At 37.1% G+C, this 23794-nt stretch overlaps 2 protein-coding genes across 13 annotated transcripts in view; one reads left to right on the top strand and one right to left on the bottom strand.

The window, feature by feature from the left end:
* The window catches only part of CHDH (choline dehydrogenase), a 69182-nt gene extending 51315 nt beyond the window's left edge, over window positions 1-17867 (top strand). For 4 of the 5 annotated variants that reach the window (XR_005601141.1, XR_005601142.1, XR_005601139.1 and 1 more), the window contains exons 9-10: window positions 11852-11919; window positions 17750-17867. The gene's annotated coding sequence lies outside the window, so the exon portion shown is untranslated. Of the gene's footprint in view, window positions 1-11851; window positions 12027-17749 lie in introns of those variants that run through there. The other variant, XM_039546613.1, reaches the window with a different exon arrangement.
* The window catches only part of CACNA1D (calcium voltage-gated channel subunit alpha1 D), a 351709-nt gene continuing 331908 nt past the window's right edge, over window positions 3994-23794 (bottom strand). For all 8 annotated transcript variants that reach the window (XM_039546606.1, XM_039546605.1, XM_039546604.1 and 5 more), the window contains 7 exons: window positions 23363-23730; window positions 22911-22937; window positions 21591-21740; window positions 19107-19270; window positions 10483-10604; window positions 7388-7708; window positions 3994-6128 (listed from right to left, as the gene is read on the bottom strand). In XM_039546606.1, coding sequence (XP_039402540.1) covers window positions 5835-6128; window positions 7388-7708; window positions 10483-10604; window positions 19107-19270; window positions 21591-21740; window positions 22911-22937; window positions 23363-23730 — 1446 coding nt within the window. In that variant the 3' untranslated portion in view covers window positions 3994-5834. The remainder of the gene's footprint in view (window positions 6129-7387; window positions 7709-10482; window positions 10605-19106; window positions 19271-21590; window positions 21741-22910; window positions 22938-23362; window positions 23731-23794) is intronic.

Here is a 23794-nt window from a genome sequence, read left to right as displayed (position 1 = left end):
TTAAATAGTTTGTGAACTAAAAGAAATCCTACAAATATAATTACTGAGCAAGTAGATGTCAAATAATAAAGCTAGTGCTCCTACGGCTGAGACATCATGAAAGATAGTATTAGCTTAAGCCAGGGACTATTACCAACATGTAAAGGACAAACATGATTATTAAACGCAGAAGGAGAAAATGCTCACACTAGCTTAGCAGACAGCGGAAATTGATGAAAGTACAGTAAATACAATTCTTACAACTGTAAATAAGTAACTTTAAAGCTTGCTTGAGTCTTCCAATGAACAGCAGACTAATTTACTCCAGAAAAATAGAATTTTACAGTTTAAGCAGGTTGTACAAAAAACCTGCTGACTCAAACGTTGGCTAAAGGAACAACTGCAGATGTTCTAGGCAGATATTCTTACCTGCTGCTGCTGCAAAGCACTGGTGGAGCCCTATAATTAACCGAGGGAAAGACATGCTGTGTTAGAGCAATTGCATAAAACGTAAACAATGAAACTGAAGAGAGAAGATGACAGCACTGAACACTCTTCCATAATGAGACAGGTAAACCCTTTCTGTATGATGCATACTGTTGGTAGGAGGAGAGCAATAACATTGTATTAGGTGTTAGGCTGACTTATAAACGGAGTAGATAGTCTATCTGATGCAACCCTGTGCGGGGGGAAGCTGTGTGTAGGATAAGACATATACGCTGTGCCTTTTATTGTGTAATACTTTCACTTGGTACTATTGCATTCAAGATTTTCAAGTAAAAAATGCAGAGTGTTGAGTTTCTGTCTGGCATTTAGACTAAGCAGTACCACACCATTACACATAATAATATGTATCAGCCACACTTGCCACAGCAGTGTGCAATTGATGTGGGGAGCAGTTTTGAAAGGCTGCATAGTGGTGGAAGTCCTTATACTTGATGATTAATAGTATAGTAAACCAGGGTCACATTTTTTGGCATAGGAATTGTTTATAATATTGCAGCGCATTCCCTAGCTACAGTGTGATATAACTTATAACCATACACGCATCCTATACTGCATTAAGTGAATGCTGTGGTATCATAGTAGAGCATTTAAAAGGTCAGGAAACGGCAGAGTAAATTTTGCAGACACAGCTGCAGTTGTGCTTTTTATATATACACATTACTATAATGGTCAATCACATAATTAAAAACAAGTCCTCAAATACTTTTTTTCCTGTACCCAAAAATACATGTACATATTGCAATAGTTGGTCAAGCCTTTAGCCTTACCGTATTTTCATGGTCATGCTACTCTAGTTGCTTTATTGATTTAGGCCTCAATGCTTCAGAATGCAGGGCTGCTCTGTGGCATTCCTTTGGTGCAAAGTAGCCTTAAAGGCAGTGAATCGGCCAATGAGAATTTTGCCTACCTATGGGACTCCTAAGGGTGGTGCGGAGTCACAATAAGTGGTTCCTGTGTCACCCCCCGTAGCTGCTGCAGTTGTATTCCCGGTTAGTTGGTCCTCATCTCCAACACATCCCAGGTTGCTGTAATGGCTGCTGGGGGCTAATGGTGTAATATGCTTTAACATATTCTGGGGACTGGGCTGGTACCTAGCAGTGCCAGCACTGGGAAAGCATAAAGATGTATTAAAGGCACTTTACTCCTCCATGCCTTGTTTACTCTGAACACAGCTTGGCTGATCCAGAGAATCTGGCTCTGACTTTTTATATGATAAATGCTTTTTTTGCTATGGTGTGTATTTGAGTAACGTCGTCAGCCCCATCTACTTACATATTTTCCTTTAAAGGGGCTTTCCATAAATGATGTAGCTGTCTGGGTGGGGCCTTAATTTTGTATGACAGTATTTGTTTCAGTGTTATGAGGAGAGGTAGGTGGCTCTTGAAAAAAATCACCAAAAATGTGTTACATAATTTATGGACACTCCCAAATAAGCAGATGAATCCTGCCTTAAGAGCCTTCCATGTGCTAAGGCAGTTAGTTACAACAAAAACTACTTGAGCTGGGAACTTTGATGTCATTAAACATAGCCAGTATTTTCACTGTAACTCTGTGCTGTGTAGGTATTGTTCAGTCTTTTTGTTGGCCCACCTAAGCCATCTGTTGAATCTTGCTAGAGCCATTACCATCATTTGCATGGCCATAAGTGTCTCAGACACAGGTTGAGGTCCCTGGCAGACCATATTATTCATGCACAAATATTCAGCATAACAAAAAGGGCTAAACAAATGAAAATTGGTCAAAAACAGCATTTTGTATAAATATTCTTATTTCATGTTTTCTTCTGTGTGGAAATTGCTTTCAAAAACAGCAGAAAATTAGCAGTATGTGTAAAGCTGTATTTTGTTAGTCTCTTGAGGGAAAAAAACCCAGTCAGTTGTTTCTACAGCCTGAGTTTTCATGTAAAGCCTTTATAGTCTAAAGCCTGCTTGCAAAGGTGTAGGTTCAGCTGAGCTGCTAACAAGAGATGTATAACTATAATTGAAGCATGCCGCTATCAAACCTGATGGGTCAGATTGTACTACACATTTATAATAGACCTAATTTAATTGTACCCATCTTCATTTCAGAAACAGAAATGCATTTATGCATCTTATTTCAAAAGTAAACTTAAAATGAAAAGTTTTCTCAGATTATGAGGATACCACTTTCTAGGCCTCTGTCCTCCAGGCTCCCAGAAGAGACTGTTGAAATGCTAGATTACATTGTTCATTGTTCATATTTGCCTGTGTTTGGGCTGACTATGCATTGATGACTGGAAACCATATAATGTTTTATTAATGTCTAGAGCGATTATGCGCGCACGCACACACACACCTCCCCCCAAAACCTGCCAAGTTTGCTTAAATGAATAGTTAAGGTTACCTGAGTATTTCCTATATTTACTTGAGGAATTAGTGAGTTATCTAATCTAATTAGCAAGATTTTAATATATAGAAACTTATAGAGGGAAACTATTTCACTCTTACAGTGCCATAACTGAGCAGAAAGGATGTTTTATGTATCCTAATATATTCTCATACTTTTTAAAAAAAAGATTGAATATCTGATATTGTAGCCAGATTTTTCTTACAGTTTTTTAAAAACCTCTATTTATATGCAAAATAGTAACTTTGCCCTAAGAAGAGGCTGTCTAATCAGAATAGGCAGGGGTAGACACTAATCATATAAAAAATGTATGTGTGTAGCATCCCAGTGAAGACAGCGTAACTTTGTGCAAGCATGAGGTTCCACCTGGGGAGAATATGTCGGAGGGCTGGGACCTTATAGTTATAAACATGACATGTCCAGTATCTACAGAATTTGGAATATGTTAGTAGGAGTCACTGTAGTGAAGAAATTTAGGTTGAGTTTCTAAGGTGACAAGTGATTTTCAGCATCCAACCTCAGACACCTTAAAGGAGCTGATTTTTCAGAGGGAGGGGGCAACGAAATCTGTGGAGCTTCATCATCATACACCTCCCCGAGAATCTGACCCACAGTAATTTTACAGTGATCTCATTTGATACGGAAACTTTATTCTCTTGACTTCCAAAGTGTTCTGTGACTGAGACTAAACAACCTAACCAAGCACATTCTGGAAGGAGGTGGCATGTATGCAGGAGTCAGTCTGACACAGCCTGTAGGGGCTTTTAGGAAAATTTTCCTATTTGTTATGGGTTACTTTTTTAAAAAATTCTTTGCTTGGAGCCTGATACTGCTGCCCTTTTACACACAAAATGCCTTCTCAGCTTTAAAATGCATGTTTTATATACTTCAGATCAATGATTCATAAAAAGTTTAGGCTAGAATAGCATAATCCTTAGGAGTGCATTTTCCAAATGAAAGACCACCGATAAACTCTTACTGCAGCATTCGGCATAACTTTTGGAGATTACACTGGTTGAAAGTGTTAGACAAAGGAGCCCCAAGTATAATAAAATTATTACATGGTTTTATTCTGAAGGACATTTTGCATTTGCTTTAATACAAAATGATGTAGGTCAAGAAATAATTTACAAACCCTTAAGTTATTATCCTGGCATTTGAAATAAGAATGATTCAAGAAGAGGTCTGTAAGGTATCCATAGCAAACTTTCATTATGTACAAAATGTTTATTGACATGTTTTATATGTCACATTTTAAAAATGTGAACTGAATTGCTACCTATCTTGTTAAGTACAGGTAAACCCTGATAAGGTAACTTGGCAGTGCAAGTCAATTTTATTCAGTGTTAATAAAATAGAAGATTTTGACATTTCCCCCCAAAATTGTATTTGTATCAGGAATTCATATCAGGGTTTTACTGCATTGTGAACAAAACCTAAGCCCTCTTTCAATTGCATAAAAATAAATCCTTTAAAGTATATAATCTGCCCATAGAACAGCAAAAGAGGAGAGGCAATAAAGTAGTATTTTTACATATCGGGAACCTGATTGGTTCTGTGGAGAGTCCTTTTATCTTGTTTTTTATTATGAGCAGAATAATTAGTATATAGGATTGGAATTAAGACATTTTCATCCACCTGCAAAATTTGTTCTGCCCCATATTCCGAATATAGAATTAGGCTACTTGGTCAGTTTAGTTGTGATAAAATTATAAATGTCTCAAGACCAATGAAGGCTTAATTAATTGAAAAAAATGACCTAGTATTTATCTATACTTTGAGGATATTTATAATAAAAAGATCACAGCTTATTGTCAGTCAAAAAAGTTAGCAGATCATTTCCATTCTTTTAACTTTCTGAATATAAGACTGAAAATAGACATCTGTGCATCCCTTATGTAAAGCGAGATTCTTATTGACTCAAAATATTTTATAAAATCTGAATATCGTCAAGTTTCTCTAAACCTGACACTTTACCCAAAAAGAGATTTACATTGAGTGGTGGCTCTAGTTAAATATTTATCCTATAGCTCTATATATTCCAAGTAAAAATACTTATATCTAGAATTCTGCGGAGAATTACAATAATTAGTTTTCATAAATATTGCTGCAGTTCAATTACGGTACAATAATTACAAAATATAGAACATCTCTTTACAAATACAAATTATTGTATATTACAATTCATTTACAGTAATTTCTACTATATAATTTTTAACAAACTATCTTAACTAATTCTACTTTAACCTGGTTGCAAGTGCATTAGTAAGAATGCAATTATTCCAGTATAATTTGCCCTTAACATGACAGTCATAAAACAGACCATCTGAATGATATTTTCCTATGTAAACTAATGTTACATATGACAGAAATGTTTTTAGGTTCTTTTTTCCAATGATTTCTGGTAGGTTAGAGTTTGACATATTTTTGAAGAGCATTAAGAAAAATAAATCAGGAGGCAAGTTTGAAAACAATATTAGAACAGATATGCTGAATGCAGTGAACATTTGATATGTCATTGAATGCTGAGGTAATGACACTTTTGATTGCCATCACCTGTCTCACATAGTGGTCTTCACCACATATTTTTGTGCTGGACCTACACACATTTTTCATTCAGAAACTCCTGCTTCACTATGAATGACAGCAGCACAAGTTTGAAGGACAGGCAAGATATTACACCTCAGAACTCTCCTCTAGTCCTCTGGAAATGGGATCTTCAGAATCAACTTGGTTTTACATAACTCTATTCCTACTGAGGAAATGAAGATTCTGTGGTAAAGGACTTGACGTACTACAGCTGTGATCACATTTCAACAACCTGGAGACACTTACTGATAAATAAATTATGGCTTCCTTGAGGTGTGACATCACTTGTACAAAGCTTGATTAGTTATTCATTCCAACTAGTGCCTATCATCTTTGAACTATGAGGCACTTTTTCTGTTATTAAAAATTATTTATTTGTTTCTTGCTAAATACTATAAGGTTGTAATGCATATCATTTCATCAGCTAAGTCTTCTTCATATCTACCAGTGTCTGGTTCTTCATCACTATAACCAGGACCAAAGTCTTGAAGTTCATAATCTTGCCTGCTTAAAATGGGGAACATATCCCCATTGGTCCCACTGCTAATATTTCCATTGAGAAGGTTACTTGCTGCGCTTTCCATCTCATCAATAGTCATGTCACAAGCGTCAGCAATCTCATGTTTAGTAGCTGAAACAAATTTAGGGTCCTTTGCATACCGCCCTAGGCCTTCAGATATAAGTACCTGGAAAAGAAATAGGATAAAATGTTTAGAATGAAGAGCAGGTTATAAATAAATACACAGCACGCTTCACGTTTCTCCTGGATAGCTTAGGTGCAAAGCCCAAGAGATTCTATGAGCTGAAGTCACTAGGACAACCAGAACAAAATCTTACATGTAATTAACTTGTGTTTGCAATAGTCAAATGGCCCCAAAGAGGGTTTTACCAACATAGTAAGGATGTCACTGACAATGCATGACATTCAGTTCTTTTATAGGAGGTTTAAAATGAATCAAGCCCTTGATAAACATACTCTAGAAACTGGTTTACTATAATAAAATTTAAGGAAGAATTCTGCTTGAAGCCACACTAGGCAACAAAACTTCAAGCAAGTATATAATAAACTTCAGCTAAAATGTTTTCTGTAGATGACAATTACGTTGTATCTGGTTCACAGCAGTGGAAGGGAACTGATGTTGGAGATAAGGAGACTGAAAATTATATTCCTGAGCATGATACATGCTACTTAGCTAAACTGATAAGGATGTTCAATAACATTTTACAGTTGGGAGAGTAATAATAATGATCATTCTCAGCACCCTCCATAGTATTGTTAATTTTTAAAGCTTTGTAAATAAACAAAAAAACGCTTACTAATTCATAATATTCCCGAGAGTACATGCAAAGAAACTACTGTGCCATTTCCTGGAAGTGCAATGGGCATTCCCCATCAGCTCACCCCTTCCATATCTTTGCACAATCCTTGTGTTCAGGTTAACAAGTTAATGCCAGGACTCTGATGACTTTGGACCTTGCATGAAAGCACCAGGACAGGTGCCTTGTGCCATTCCTTTTCGCTAAGCCATTATGGCAGCGCAGTGTCTAATTCTTAGTATTAAAACAACATTTCACTGTTGGCTAAAGTCATATTCTTGAAGTGCTCCCAATTTTCATTCCCCTCTTTGTTTTATACTTTAATACATTAGTTCCTGGGACCAAGTTGTCAACATGTTCTCTCTCTGTCATTCATGCTATGACCAAGGCCTCAGGTGGGGATTCAGTGGAGCTTTGATTTACAGTAGCTGAGGAGCTGGTCCATACCTTCTTTCCCCCTATCTTACCTAAAGACTTTTTGGGAATTTTGAATTTGTAATACAATATTTCTGGTGAAATATGTGGATTAACTACAATCCAATGTGTGGTCTTGTGCCAGGTGTATAGTAAAATTAACACAAAACTGAACAGACACACTTGGCTACTTCAGGAATTATTCAGTACTTACCGCTTCTACCAAACTGTCTGCACTTCTCTGTTTGTCACTATGTTTATGCCTAAAGTCATTAGGTACAGTTAGACTGGCTGGTGTGAATGTTCGGTAGGAAATATCAGGGTCATCTGTATACCAGGAGCTCCTATTCAAAGAAGGCAGGCTGCCATTCATCTGCTCTGTAGATTCAGCCCTGTCAACTTGGATTAGAGGTGTATAATATGGAGTACGGTCCCGGTTGGGTGGGGTAGCTGGTGGGGTGGCCCAGGAACGTGTTGAACGACTTGGTGAATGTTTGTGAGCTTTACTGGAATCCAGACCTGCAACTGCCATGACCTGGTAAAGGGAAGTAAAGATAGGACAAGAGTTAGCATACCTCAAACAATCCTGTCATCAGGCTTATTCCTCATTTCAAATCCAATCTAATTATTTAGACAGCTATGAGAAGTGACATTTTATATGTTTGATACTTGACAATATAAAAGATGGGGAGGAACTGAAATAAATTAATCGTCAACATAGGCAAGTGGCTCTTTTATGGACCAAACCCTGTTTGATACACTGTGACTGAATATTTGCTTAATAAAATATATTCAGTAGGGCTGTCAAGCAATTAAAAATATTAATTGTGATTAATCGCACTGTTAAACATGAAGAGAATACCGTTTAAATATTTTTGGATGTTTTCTACATTTTCAAATAGATTGATTTCAATTACAACACAGAATACAAAATGTACAGTGCTCACTTTACATTTCTTTTTGATTACAAGTATTTGCATTGTAAAAAAACAAAAGAAAGTATTTTTCAATTCACCTCATACAAGTACTATAGTGCAATCGCTTTATCATGAAAGTTGAACTTACAAATGAAGAATTATCTACAAAAAAACCCACTACATTCAAAAATAAAATGTAAAATTTTAGAGGCTGCAAGTCCACTTAGTCCTACTTCTTGTTCAGTGACTTGCTCAGACGAACAAGTTTGTTTATGTTTGCAGGAGATAATGCTGCCCACTTCTTGTTTACAACATCACCTGAAAGTGAGAACAGGCGTTCACATGGCACTGTTGCAAGATATTTACGTGCCAGATGCACTAAAGATTCATATGTCCTTTCATGCTTCAACTACCATTCCACAGGACAAGCGTCCATGCTGATGATGGGTTCTGCTTGATAACAATCCAAAGCAGAGCAGACCAACGCATGTTCATTTTCATCATCTGAGTCAGATACCACCAGCAGGTGGTTGTTTTTCCTTTCTGGTGGTTCAGGTTCTGTAGTTTCTGCAGTAGAGTGTTGCTCTTTTAAGACTTCTGTTTAGCATATCTGGCACGTGAATACTTGATAATGCCAGCTACAAAAGTGCCAGGCAAATGCCTGTTCTCACTTTCTGGTGACATTGTAAATAAGAAGAGGGCAGCATTATCTTCTGTAAATAGAAACAAACTTGTTTGTCTCTTAGTGATTAGCTGAAAAAGAAGTAGGACTGAATGGACTTGTAGGTGTTGAAGTTTTAAATTGTTTTGTTTTTGAGTGCAGTTATATAACAAAAAAATCTACATTTGTAAGTTGCATTTTCACAACAGATTGCACTACAGTACTTGTATGAGGTGAATTGAAAAATACTATTTCTTTTGTTTATCATTTTTACAGTGCAAATATTTATAATTAAAAATATACATTGATTTCAGCTATAACATAATACAATATATATGAAAAATGTAGAAAAACATCCAAAATATTTTATAAATTTCAATTACTATTCTATTTTTTAACAATGCGATTAAAACTGTGATTAATCATGATTAATTTATAATCACAATTTTTTTGTGTTAATCGCATGAGTTAACTGCGATTGACAGCCCTAATATTCAGCAAGTAAGGCAAACAGACTATAGTCTCTGATCTTTGCCCCCCCCCTTCCTGCAGGAACAGGTGAGGAAGAATCTGGTTTTAAACTTTAAATTGGCTTTAAACTCCTTGTATTTTCTGGCTGCCTGGGGCCTGCCCAGATGGCATGATACAGTTCAGTCTAAGAGCTGCTCTGGCTCCAGCAAATCCTCTGGCCCATCCACCATACAATCAGAGCAGTGTAAAGGGGACTAACACTCCTGAACATTTGTCCCATGATACAACAGCAAACGATTTCATTCTATTTGAACGTTGATCTGGAAATCAAAGAACATAGTGAAGTTCAACATGTCACAGAATGAACTATGTAGTTTAAACCCAATGGCATATGAGAAAGTAAACACCAATGAAAGCAGTAAGTGATTCATGCAGATGGGATACAGTATAAGGAGGGAGCTGTGGTGAAGGTTATTAGTATATATCGTATATATTGCCAGTGCTTTAAATGTTTTCATTATTCCAAACAGACTCCACCATCGTCATACATTACAGTGACCACCTATTACTCTATATTCCAGAGTATAGACATCAGTACAGTTTAGTCATTTTTAACTACTCTTGATCCCTATTTGATAGGCCTGAAGGAACTAAGCTTATCTATTTAAAAAATGAAACAGCTGTCAAGATCTCAGACTGCATGAAAAAAAGACCAGTCGAACTTTTCTGAAAGAAAAGATGAAAAGTAAACTTGTGCACGGTAAAGTGCAGTGCTTGTAAAATAGATGGTAGTGTTGCTGCAGAGGAAGGCTTTGAAAGAGCATCAGCTGTAGGATAACCATATACCTGTAGCAGTTGTGCCAATATACTCTTGTATTAAAAAGCCTGAGGAACAGCAGTGCTATTAATAGAGTGGCTAAAAGACCAAGTACTGGATGATATTCCTTAATCTGTGGGTATTTAGAATGGTTGGGAACATCATATTTTTATGGCATTCCCAATAATATTTCTGATGGTTGGTATCAGATCATCTACAATATCTGAAGTTGCCATTTCTGAAGGTACAGCTTCAGGAGGCCTTGTTTCTGGCAACTACAGCAAAGACAGCGAGGTACACAGCTGTTTGGAAGTAAGTCAAGGCACACAGGCAAAGTACAGAGCTGACCAATGGGCTTTCAAACTGTCATGAAGCCAGGAGGTACAAGATCCATGCTAAATTGGTCTAATTCAACATCAGTTAATAAAGATTTTTTAAATTACCTGTTGTTGCATTAAATGCAGTGGTAAAGCAGTGCGGTGGTGAAAAGTAGGAGAGAGAGGTATCTCATCTTGACTGCTTTGTCTGCGGAGGCATTCAAAGTTGAAGGAAGAGCGGCGATTTGCTACAATGTAACAATGTTTCATTAGTAAAATGATGATGATCATTCCCAATGTCAAGTATCTCCAAATTCCAGTATGGGTCAAGTGTCACCCTGCAGATTATTAGCATGTATTGCTCCTAATGGGACAGATTTAAATGGGCTCTTTTGACTTACTGAAGCAGGCAGCTCAATACCCAAACTGGATATACAGGAGGTGGAAGTTGTGTTTGTTAATAGAGCTAAAATTCAGGAAGGGTTCAAAGTGTGCACTTTAGAAAAGACTGGGAAAGGTGCTTGACTTTAGCTGTATATTGTAAGCTTCTTGTGTATAGTTAAAATAACAATTATTTCTTCACTGAAGCTTTAAGTTCCTCATTGTAGCCCAGTGGGCTAGCTTGCCTTTATTATATTCAGTGCTTTGCATTATATTCAGCAGTAATGTAAGGAACCTACAGACCTGTATCCTGTAAGACATTAGCTTCATCAAGTCAGCATAAGACTTAGGGCCTATGACCTTTGAACAGACAGGATTTCTAGGATTTCCATTGGCTGTTTATCTGTTCAAAATTTAAGAATTGGGAAGCTGAAAATAGAGTGTTTAAAGAGAAGTTCTGGCCACAGATACATGATCCAACCACTTAAGTGTCATGGCAATGAATTGACATATATAACAGGTACATGAGCTACGTCCACAGATCCTAACCACAGAAGGGCCATGGTAATGAATTAATATATATAACAGTAAGTTCAGATCACTGATATACTAACCTCTAGAAAAAAAGATACATTAGTAAGGTGAGGAAATACAAATAAGGAAATCCCCTACTGCATATGCATCAAACACAGTGGCATCAGCACAACGTATTATAAAAGTGACATCCCAGCCTAGGGGTGATAAGAAGAAGGAGATGTAGTCCCGGGGAGGTGTCAGAATGATGGCCACTGGTGATGAAGAAGATAATGACTAACATTTCAGGTTGTTCTACAAGGGATGGTGTGAATATATGAGTGTGCAGATGTATATTCTGTAGTATCTCTATCTACCTTACTGATCTGGGGTGTTTGAGACTGTGCTAAATGTATTAATAAACTATTTGTAAATATAAAGGAGTTTCTATAGTGTGAGTGTTGCAACTGTGCACATTGGGGTTCCCAACTGTATAATAATTTGAATAATATTGGGCCTGATCTTGGGACAAGAACCTGTCGACCCTCCAAGTGGCAACTGGGGATTCTTAAGTAATCACTCTCTCTCTCTCTTTATATAGATCAGGCTACAGCATGCTGAAGAACCATGCCTCCAAAGGGAAACTACCAAATCCTTGTCTCTTTGCAGGTCAATGTAATATGTAATTTTGTAAATGTTACACAAATCAAAGTAGTAGTTTTTTGTGCTAAACATGTTTTTAATATTGAGACAGGTAAGAAGTAGGGCTGTCAATTAATCGCAGCTAATTTGAGTTAATTGTGTGAGTTAATTGAGATTAAAAAGATTAATCAATATCATACCAATTGAAATTTATTAAATATTTTTGGATGTTTTCTACATTTTCAAATATATTGATTTCAAGTGCAACACAGAATACAAAGTGTACAGTGCTCACTTTATATTTTTATTACAAATATTTGCACTGTAAAAAAGAATAGTAGTATTTTTCAGTTCACCTCGTACAAGTATTGTAGTGCAATCTCTTTATCATGAAAGTGCAATTTACAAATGTAGAATTATGTACAAAAAAAATAACTGCATTCAAAAATAAAATGTAAAAACCTTTAGAGCCTACTAGTCCACTCAACTCTACTTCAGCCAATGGCTCAGAAAAACAAGTATGGTTAAAATTTGCAGGAGATAATGCCTTCTGCTTCTTGTTTACAATGTCACCTGAAAGTGAGAACAGACATTTGCATGGCACTTTTGTAGCCCGCGTTGCAAGGTATTTACATGTCAGATATGCTAAACATCTGTATGTCCCTTCATTCTTTGGCCACCATTCTAGAGGACATGCTTCCAGCTGATGATGCTCGTTAAAAAAAAATGCGTTAATTACATTTGTGACTGAACTCCTTGGGGGAGAATTGTATGACTCTGTTCTGTTTTCATAGAATCATAGAACTTAAGATCAGAAGGGACCATTATGATCATCTAGTCTGACCTCCCGCAAGATTACCTGAAATCTGCCATATATTTCATGTTATAGCAGTCTTGGATGATGACCCAAAACATATTCGTTTTAAGAACACTTTCACTGCAGATTTGAGAAAACACAAAGAAGATACCAATGTGAGATTTCTAAAAATAGCTACAGCACTCAATCCAAGGTTTAAGAATCTGAAGTGCCTTCCAAAATCTGGGAGGGACGAGGTGTGGAGTTTGCTTTCAGAAGACTTAAAAGAGCAACACTCGGATACGGAAGCTACAGAACCCGAACCACCAACAAAGAAAATCAACCTTCTGCTGGTGGCATCTGATTCTGATGATGAAAATGAACATGTGTCGGTCAGCTCTGCTTTGGATCATTATCAAGCAGAACCCATCATCAGTATGTACTTTTGTATTAGGTGAATAGAAAAATACTATTTCTTTTGTGTTTTTTACAGTGTAAATACTTGTAATAAAAAATAAATATAAAGTGAACACTGTACACTTTGTATTCTGTGCTGTAATTGAAATCAATATATTTAAAACTGTAGAAAACATCCAAAAATATTTAAATAAATGGTATTCTATTATTGTTTAATTGTGCGATTAATCGCACAATTAATCGCTTGACAGCCCTAGTAAGAAGCCATTCCATGCTATTAGGAAAAACATATTTGAATGCCAGAAAAGACTATTGTAATCATCTAGTCTGACGTCCTGTATAACACAGGCCACAGAACTTCCCAATTATTATTCCTAGAGCACATCTTTTAGAAACATCCACTCTTGATTTGAAAATTTCCAGAGATGGAGAATCAGCTGTGACCCTTGATAAACTATTCCAGTGGTTAATTACCCTAATTTGTTTATGATATACACTCTTATTTCCAGTCTGAATTTGTCCAACTTCAACTTCCATAATCCTGGTAAATTCCATCATATGTGGATTTCGTGGTGAGAAACCTAGGAGGTAGCAATCTGTCCATGGAAAGCCATGGCAAGGAACTTTAGACCAATACTTTAGAACCATTCTTTGCATCTCTTTGAAAAGTACAAAGAATTGAAGATAGTGGGTAAGAAATAAGCATTTAAATCCAGATCCTCAAAGATATTGACTTCAAAGACAGTTAGGTGGTTAAATACCTTAAAGGATTTGGGCCTTACGACCTGATCTTTGCTGTACAGCCCCAAATCTCAGAACTCAATCTCCTAACAAACTGCAATACTCAACCAAGGCACAATGTGTTACATTAATTTGGATCATATTTGGATGCTAATAGAAATTCTCCAATGTAACATATCAGTTTTTGAATGTACACACAAATGTATCCTTCACAAACATTAATTAAAATGAATTAGTTTGATCTTCCTTCTTTCAAACCCTGCTGGGGTATTAAAGTGCTAAAATGCACTGGTTTAAGTCAATTGACTTCACTGGAGTTATCCTGCATTACTTTGATGCAACTTAGATCAGAATCAGACCACAACTGTCTTTTCTGGTAAGAACATCAGATGGAACAATCTTTTACTGGTAAATCTTCTTTAAAGATTTATCAGATTAATAGTGTCTGTGGCTGGGTGGACTTTAGCCCACCAACATTTTAATGAGAAAAAGCTAAATGGGGCTGACAGGCTGTTACCATAGAGAAACCTCCCACTCCACCTCTCCTGAAGAGAAGAGACCATAGAGAACTTTTTAGCTCAAGGTTTCTTTCTCACTTATATGTACAGGGTATATATATTCTGCTCTCATCTGAGCCATGTAGAGGCAAACCCCCTAACTGGGCCGAGGGGAAGAGCCTGAGATTTTCCAGTATCTTTGTTATCAGAGGGACTGGTGAAAAGCTATATAGGAGCCTGCTTCCCCAAAGAATAGAGGAGGAGTCCTTTTCTAAGTTGGCATTTTCTTGATGCCTTTAGCAGAAGGCTCGTAACTTTCTGGGAGCTTCACTTCTCACTCATTTGAAGGAAATCATGGGAATATTTGGAGAGCAACATTTATACTCTCCAGTGTGATGACCTATAGGGATTTTGTGCTTTATCTCACTACCACCACCACCAAGGGTCCAAAAGGCAAAAGCTAATGAAGCTCAGAAGCATTATTAGAGAACTTATTGCAAAAACGGCTTATGTATTTGTTGCTTTTCATTATGGTTTTCTGCTTTTTCTTTAAAGAGCCAGTGACCCTACCCTGGGGAGCGTGGCAGTGACCCCATTACACTTCCCTCCCAATCAAAAACTGATTCTTGACACACTTCTGAATCTTATCAGATTTGGGGTCTTTATGCATTTTCGCATTTTACGAATCAAAATTGCTCTTATTTGGCATTTCTTACATAATGAGTCCCAGGGCATTTTATACTTTAATGACCCTTCCCCACTGAAGAAGATAAGCAATAGAAATCAAATATGTTTTATGTCTAGTATTAAAAACAGAGTTACTATTTGCTTCTCAAACCAAACAAGAAAAAAAATGGTTCATACCCATGAAGTATCACAGTTCAAAGCTCAAGATCCAAGTACTTTGCGTGCCTCTAAGATGCACCAGAAGACTGGCATTGCTAATCTAATTTATGATGGATTTGCACATAAATCAGGACTACACTGCGATTTGGAGGATGAAAGGAGCAATGTTTAATGTAATACAAAAATTAGTTAGAAGCCAAAATAAAGATTTCAGCAGTGGACAAAGTGACTGAAAAATAGGAGTACATGTCAGAAACATGCTGGCAGCGTTCTGTGAAACTTGAAGTCTACAGAGTGTTTTATTGTCTGGTCTATGTAGCAATACACCACACTACTTCAACATAAAAACTAAAGTAGAAATGACCATTCTGCACGCATGACACAAAACAGACTAAATTCTAGTAATGTTTCTGAGATAATAAATGGAGGATCTGGTGTGAATTTCAAACAAGAGATCTTGATGACAAATAATACCCAGATATTTTAAGAGGATTTGAAAAAATACCATTGAAAGGGCAATGCTACCCACCAAAAGTACTGGGGAAAAAAACTCCATAAATTCCCTTTAGCTGCATTCAATTGGAAATTATATAAGAATATAAGAATGGCCATAGTGGGTCAGACCAAAGGTCCATCTAGCCCAGAATCCTGTCTTCTGACAGTGGCCAATGCCAGGTGCCCCAGAGGGAGTGAACAGAACAGGTAATCATCAAGTGATCCATCCCCCGTCGCCCATTCCCAGCTTCTGGCAAACAGAGGCTAGGAACACCATCCCTGTCCATCCTGGCTAATAGCCATTGATGGACCTTATCCTCCATGAATTTATCTAGTTCTTTTTTTAACCCAGTTATAGTCTTGGCCTTCACAACATCCTCTGGCAAAGAGTTCCACAGGTTTACTGTGCATTTTGTAAAAAATACTTCCTTTTGTTTTTTTAAAATCTATTGCCTATTAATTTCATTTGGTAACTCCCAGTTCTTATGTTATGAGGAGTAAATAACACTTCCTTATTTACTTTCTCCACACCAGTCATGATTTTATAAACCTCAATCATATCCTCCCTTAGTCATCTCTTTTCCAAGTTGAAAAGTCCCAGTCTTATTAATCTCTCCTCATATGGCAGCAGTTCCATACCCCTAATAATTTTTGTTGCCCTTTGCTGAACCTTTTCCAATTCCAATATATCTTTTTTGAGGTGGGGCGACCACATCTGAACTCAGTATTCAAGATGTGGACATACCATGGATTTATATGGAGGCAATATGATATTTTCTGTCTTAGTATCTATCCGTTTCTTAATGATTCCCAACATTCTGTTCGCTTTTTTGACTGCTGCTGCACACTGAGTGGATGTTTTCAGAGAACTATCCACAATGACTCCAAGATCTTTTTCTTGAGTGGTAACAGCTAATTTAGACGGCATCATTCTATATGTATAATTGGGATTATATTTTCCAATGTGCATTACTTTGCATTTATCAACATTGAATTTCATCTGCTATTTTGTTGCCCAGTCACCCAGTTTTTAGAGATCCTTTTGTAGCTCTTCGCAGTCTGCCTGGGACTTAACTATCTTGAGTAGTTTTGTATCATCTGGAAATTTTGCCACGTCACTGTTTACCCCTTTTTCCAGATCATTTATGAATATGCTGAATAGGACTGGGTCCAGTACAGACCCCTGGGGGACACCACTTTACCTCTCTCCATTCTGAAAACTGACCATTTATTCCTACCCTTTGTTTCCTATCTTAACCAGTTACCAATCCATGAGAGGACCTTTCCTCTTATCCCATGACAGCTTACTTTGCTTAAGAGCCTTTGGTGAGGGACCTTGTCAAAGGCTTTCTGAAAATCTAAGTACACTATACCCACTGAATCCCCCTTGTCCACATGCTTGTTGACCCCCTCAAAGAATTTTAGTAGATTGGTGAGGCATGATTTCCCTTTACAAAAACCATGTTGACTCTGTCAATCTATGTGTCTGAAGATTTTGTTGTTTACTAAAGTTTCAATCAGTTTGCCCGGTACTGAAGTCAGGCTTACTGGCCTGTAATTGCCGGGATCACCTCTGGAGCCCTTTTTAAAAATTTGGCGTCACGTTAGCTATCCTCTAGTTATTTACAGAATGATTTAAATGACAGCTGATTTAAATGATAGGTTACACATTACAGTTAGTAGTTCTGCAATTTCACATTTGAGTTCATTCAGAACTCTTGGGTGAATACCATCTAGTCCTGGTGACTTACATCTATCTGTGGTGTTTGCTAAGACCATATGGATGGAGACTGCCTCAGCTATAGCCACAAAAAGAGAAGCATTATGAAGTACTTGTATTGTTACTGTTAAAACACCTGCGACAGAAAGATACTGTGTAATATCCTGAAGAAACCTTATCAAATTAAGATAAGCTTTACTGAGTTAAGTTAAACCTCACTGAATTAGAGCTAATACCTTTGTACTACATTGTATTAAAAATGCAATTATGTTTATGTTGTTGTTACATTGTATGGACCTTCTCTAGTAGGGAGGGAGGATGCTAATGAACTTTCTTCATCATCAGCCTTTGAAGCCACCTCCCTGGAAAGATGCACATATACCAGTTAAAACTGGATTCTGCAGAGACCAACAGACAAAGAAAATACTTTTGGATAAAAGCCTGGGGTTTAACCTGAATCAAGGCCTTCTTCCTGATCCAGCAAATGGGCAGGACCCCTGGTCCGTGAAAGGTCCCAATCCTTAAGGAAGGATTAGAAAGACATGGCCTACTGAGGCCTTATAAGACTGTGTGCTTGTTCTGAGCTGAAGCACTGATGAACTTGTAATCACAAAGAAACCCCTAGGTTGGGATGATGCCTGGTAAGATTATTATCATACAATCAAGTTCTTTTATTGTTTTTAATATGCTTTCTCTGTAGACTTGCAGAGGAAGTACTGCATGGTAACATACATCTCTAGCAATCACTCTGTTATCCATCTCTGAAGAGAAAGCAAGCAGGTCTGTTTAGGCCAAGTGCCTTTGCTGAGAAATACAAAGGCAAGGAACTGTTCAGCATGGAGATACCCCACTGAGAAGGGAGGGAGATGTGTCTCCACCCAAGAAAGCCAATGACTGGGGAGGTGGAGGCCTGAACGTGGGTGCCCTTACCCACTGAGCGGAGATACAGGTGCAGATGCCCTGAACTGAGAAAACACCTTTTCCAAATTAAAAACAAATGGAAAAGCTTGTGGTGCTTTCATCTGAAAAACAAAACAAAATAAAAAAACCCGCCAAAACAAATAAAAGCTATAATAGTATTAGCAGGTGGTGTATCTGGTTTGAAAGAGTCATGGAAAGTGCCAGCGGGTGAGTCACTAGAGTGACAATAGTTCTGTTTGATTTATACCAACATAATAAACCTGTGAATATGAATAAACCTTTGTTTCCCTTAGGGGCGCAAAGAAAAACACTTCCTGATCCAAGCTCAAAGTAGGGCAAACCTGTGCTGCATCCTACCTGACCATTTTCCACTAACCTCATAAAGTAAACAGATACCAGGGACTTTGTTCATTTGCAATGGTTTTCTATATTAGCTATAGTTTTATAAGCAGAGAAAATGCAGGACGGTCACATCATGTTAATGAAACAATGAAGGGATGAGGGAAGCAAGGGAGAATGAGAGAGACACATGCAGTTATATGCTGGGATCTGTAGATTGCTGCACCTCAGGATAGACAGTTGCATCTGTTGTCTGCAAAGTTGATAAATATATGTACTAATCAGGGGTTTACTCTCAAAAATCACAAGAAGTGATGGTGAGAGTGATGTCAAGGTCCACAGGAATATTCTCTTTTTTCATCCAAGCTTCTATGTAAAACTGAACACTGTATTCACTGATAAAAATTTGAGGCACTTAAACAGACTTTCTTACTGTACTCACATGTAGGTGTTGGAGGTAGCAACCGTCTCCTAGGAGATCTTTTTGAATCATAACAGATCTGTGAATCATCTTCCTCAAAAAACCCATGTGGGTGATGGTAACCTTTTGGCCGCTCAAAATCTAAATCATTGCAGTGATATCTGTTGTGATAGTCATACGTATGCCTGAATTAAAGAAACATATTGTTAATAAGGGAAGTTTCAATGAACTGATCATTAATCTTTTCATTTACCAGCCCAAAGGACTCCTGGCACTGTTCTTACACTGATTCTTGCCAGAGCATGAGAACTAAACAAAACATCCAGAAAAACGTGACTCATTATTTACATATTGGTTTCTGATTGTGCACTGCTAATGAGAAAACAGGCATATGCTGGTCTATTTAGAATAAGTCACACGTTAACTTTAATAGTTTATTGGTTTTATTAAGTAATATTATGCTTAGTAAAAAACCACATAGATGTAATCCTTGACGTCAATGTTACTATTATCACAGAAGATTACAACTCAAGGCCTCAATACTATCCTGTGGTTAAAAATAGCAAAACTCTTTCCTCCCCCAACCCACATCTTTCCTTATGATATCAGGGTAATCTGCAGGGCTCAGCGCAAAGGAGTTCAGGCTGTTGCTGCTTGAGTATTACAAAAGCCTCCTCTCTGAAGAAAAAAATCTCAAAAGAGGCTTATTTGACTCTGATTAATATTATATCCAAAATGAGTGGATGGGTAAATGAAATGAAAGTGGACTGGGTGCTTGGTTGATAATTTGGATGGACCAATTCAATTTGGGGTCAGCTGCCAATCTGAGTTGTCTGGAGTGCAGGTAGGGCATGGAGGAAAAACAAGGTGGAGACTCCACCTGAACTAGTAGAGAAGATTGTTATGTTTGGCACATGTGAATATGTACATGGACATCTAGGACAAGCAGGCAATGGATTAATCTAGTGATGTTGTACTAGACCTGCCCTTGCAAATTAAAACCAAGGCTGAGGAGACTTTTGTGAGGCTGTGGAATTGGTTGAGCCACTGGAATCTTTCTAGACAGCAATTTAGCAGTGATGATAGTAGCCTTTTGTAAGGAAAGTGGAAACAATCTACCTGTAGTCTTGTAAGTACAAATCTGTGTATAATTCATGATGAGACAGGGGTTTCTAACAGGATATATGAAACATTTGACATGTTTGAAAAAAGGTTACAAGCAGTTTGTAAAACAGAGAACATTGACTGTTGCCAAAAAAGTAGGAGTCCTGTTCCATGAAATGTTAGCACACTAAAATGACAGACCATGAAAAGATAGATTGTTCTAAATGTAAGGAAAGTCAGGAGAGGGCATACTAATTACCTAATGACTGCCCCTCGCCCAGTTCAGGGAACTGTATGAATCCAAGCTGAAGGGGGAAAGCTTGGATCTACATGGAATAGATACACAGTTTTTGATTAAATCTGGGCAAGTAACAGCAATAAAAGAAGTGAAACTGTTGAATATGAAAGTCACAGGAATTGTCGACACTGGGTCAAAAAGAAAGTTGTTAGAACAGGCCTTCTAAGGATGCTGCAGCACAGAAGTATTACAACTGTAAGAAATGAGTTTCACGTGGAAATTTTGGCTGGGGAAAATCCAAACAAGTCCAAAAATGGGGAGAAATTGGGTAGGAAAACTGGACCTCAGGAATTAGAGTAGGGGGCAGGGAGGAAAGGGAAAGGGTGGGGACTCAGATGGATGCAAATTGGAATTTCACTCAGGGTTATGAATGTGTAATAAATACAAATTCAGCAATTCTGCAAATTCAGTCCATGAAATTCTTGTGAAAGATGTGACTTGAGTGAAACAAATGTGTAATTCTAAATATTTATAATGCAGTGGTGCCCAAAGGCCAGGACAGGTATCACAGTATCAACTGGCTGTTCCAGGTACATGGAAAAAGGTGACGTGATTAGAATTGTTAAAGGGAGGTTAAAGCCTGTACTTTATTTGATCATGTTATCCTATATAGAGTCCATCAAATAGTTTATCTGTCTCATGATCATCCTTCCTTCTGCTGAGATTATGGAATCAAATGAATCATCATTAAAAGCTTCCCCAACTGAGACTGATCCAGCTGCCATTGAAGTTAACAGGAGTTATGTCATATACTTCATTGGGAGCAGGTGCAGGCCTTAAATCTTCATTTACCTCAAGCAGTATTCAATTTTTCCCCAGTAAATGTAGGGGCTTCTTTGCTTTTGAACTGTAGAGTTTCTCACAGTCCAAATGAACTAAATTCCTTCATCACTGCTTTGGAATTATGTATTAGGGATTTGCTGGGGTCTCATTTCATACCTCAACATGAGATGTGCTTGAGTATATTTTGCATTCTCATTCACTGATCTATTTCCCTAAGAAAAGAATAGTGATATTTTAAGGTATAAAGTGTGTTTAATGTAACACTAGGTGTATGTATATAATTTATTGACATTTTTTGTAGTTAAGACTAATAATCTCACCTGCTTCCTGACAACATATAGTCTTCTTCATAATACTCTTCTCCGCTAAAATATTCCTGCTCTCCCATATAATGATCATCATTGCAGTAATCCCGAACTTCATGATCTTCACGGCAAATAGTTGGTAGATGCCCATCACCAGAGTCTGACCTACAATTGGTACACAGTGGTTTAGGATTTCACTATACTTTATCCATAACGTTCATATTTAAACCTGCACTTTTAACATAGCTATTAAAAAAAAAAAAGACAGACATACAAGTTCTCTCGTAGCTGGACTGATGCTTTACAGTAACTTCCATTAGACTACAGATGGGTACATGGGTATTCTGTCTTGGCTTTTCTGTTTTAAAGTGTTAATAGAAGTATGGTAGATTTACTATGCTTCTGTAGTTACACTGAGTAGTTAGAAAAGTCAAGCACATTTAAATCAGTCTTTCAAGCTGAAAGTCTAGAATACATGTTTGAAAAAGTTTTTCAAATACCTAAAATTTGCCACTGAGCAAAAATATAAGAGCATTTAGTGAAGTCTTCCAAAGCAAAATGTGAAAACAGCTATGCAAATTCTAAACATAAAAACTACACCTCTACCCCAATAGAACGCTGTCCTCGGAAGCCAAAAAATCTTACTGCATTACAGGTGAAACGGTGTTATATTGAACTGGCTTTAATCCAGAGTGCACAGCCCCACCCCTCTGGAGCACTGCTTTACTGTGTTATATTCAAATTTGTGTTATATCGGGTCGCATTATATCAGGGTAGAGGTGTACTAGATTAGGAAATACTTTTCCAGAGCTGCCCTCTATCTGACCTCTAACATTCATGATGCAAGCAACTCTGACAAACACTAAATAGGTTCTTTTCCTTGCCCATAAATATAATTAGCCATCATTAAATAATTCTTACAACACCACCTTTAACATTGCATACTTTTTATCTCCTCCAGTCTAAGTGAAGTAGGATTAAACTTGACATTTTTTAAAACAGGAACTACTCTTTGGGCATGCTCCTGTGCCCACTAAAGTGATTGATTTTAATAATGCCATTGATTTTAATGATGCAGGATCAAGTTCTCTACTAGTCTTGAACTTTATCAGCCCGTGTTGGTCACTTACCATACAGACATGGGGCAAAATTAGTCCGATAAAATTATCACAAATTTGTGGTCATTTTATATCTTTTCATTCCACACTTTAGTTATTCTAAGTTTGTGTCCAGTTAACTCTGGCTACTTTATTATTGTTTTTCCATTGTAAGAACATTGGGAGCTTTTATGTTGTCTCATGATGTAAACATATGTCTTAAACAATATGCACTTACCTAATGTAAGTTTCATAATAGCGTGTTCTATCCAGGAAAGCCATAAAAATGGAGACAATTTTTTTTAATTAGACAATTAAAATAATTTTCAGAAATTCACTATTAATGGTGACTATACTCATTCTATACTGTGACTGTCCAATGGATTTGTTTAAAAAAACCCAGTATTTTAACACTTTGAGACAAGACACTCCTAGATTACATGGGCTATTATGTTAAATATATTTTTCTATATGGGTAAGAAATTAGTTATATGTTAAATCATAATTTCATTTGTCAATACAATAGAAAAGAAAAATGAAAGCAACTGCTACCTCCTTATCACCTAATATATCAGGCGTTATTTGTTTTAAGTAGCACAGTATGAGTTTTGGAATAGCACTACACCATTCTAAACTACTGCACATGCTGTAGGATGTTTATTTACTGAACACAAACATATTAGAGTTTACCTCTTACTGTTTGATCTTCTAGGCCTCTCATGATCAGCCCTGGAGTATGAATGGTATCCATTTTCGGACCTATGTTCATGATTTCCAATGTTTGGGTGCCTTCCATTAGCAACTTTGGACATATTGGCATTATTGAGATTGGCATTTGTTGAGTTTGGAACATGCTTTCCTATTGAGTTGTGATTATGATGGTTATGGAATACAGAATTTGAGGCCTGGTGGTACATATTTTTCTCAGTATCACTTGCAGATGGAATTGAAGGCCGTTGGACATGCAGGGGACGGTGTGTGGTATTGATTTGTTGAAACGAATCTCTCCTATCACTGCTAACATGATTTATATGGTTTCCAAACAGGGCACCATTCCTCTGTTAAAAAAAAAAAAAGATGTTTGAAAATGTTTAAATGGGTTAATAATTAATAAATGCATTG

The sequence above is a fragment of the Mauremys reevesii genome, linkage group 7 (assembly GCF_016161935.1).
Source record: "Mauremys reevesii isolate NIE-2019 linkage group 7, ASM1616193v1, whole genome shotgun sequence".
Classification (NCBI taxonomy): domain Eukaryota; kingdom Metazoa; phylum Chordata; order Testudines; family Geoemydidae; genus Mauremys; species Mauremys reevesii.
The sequence above is the reverse complement of the archived record's forward strand: the minus strand, read 5'-3'. Positions and strand labels throughout refer to the sequence as shown.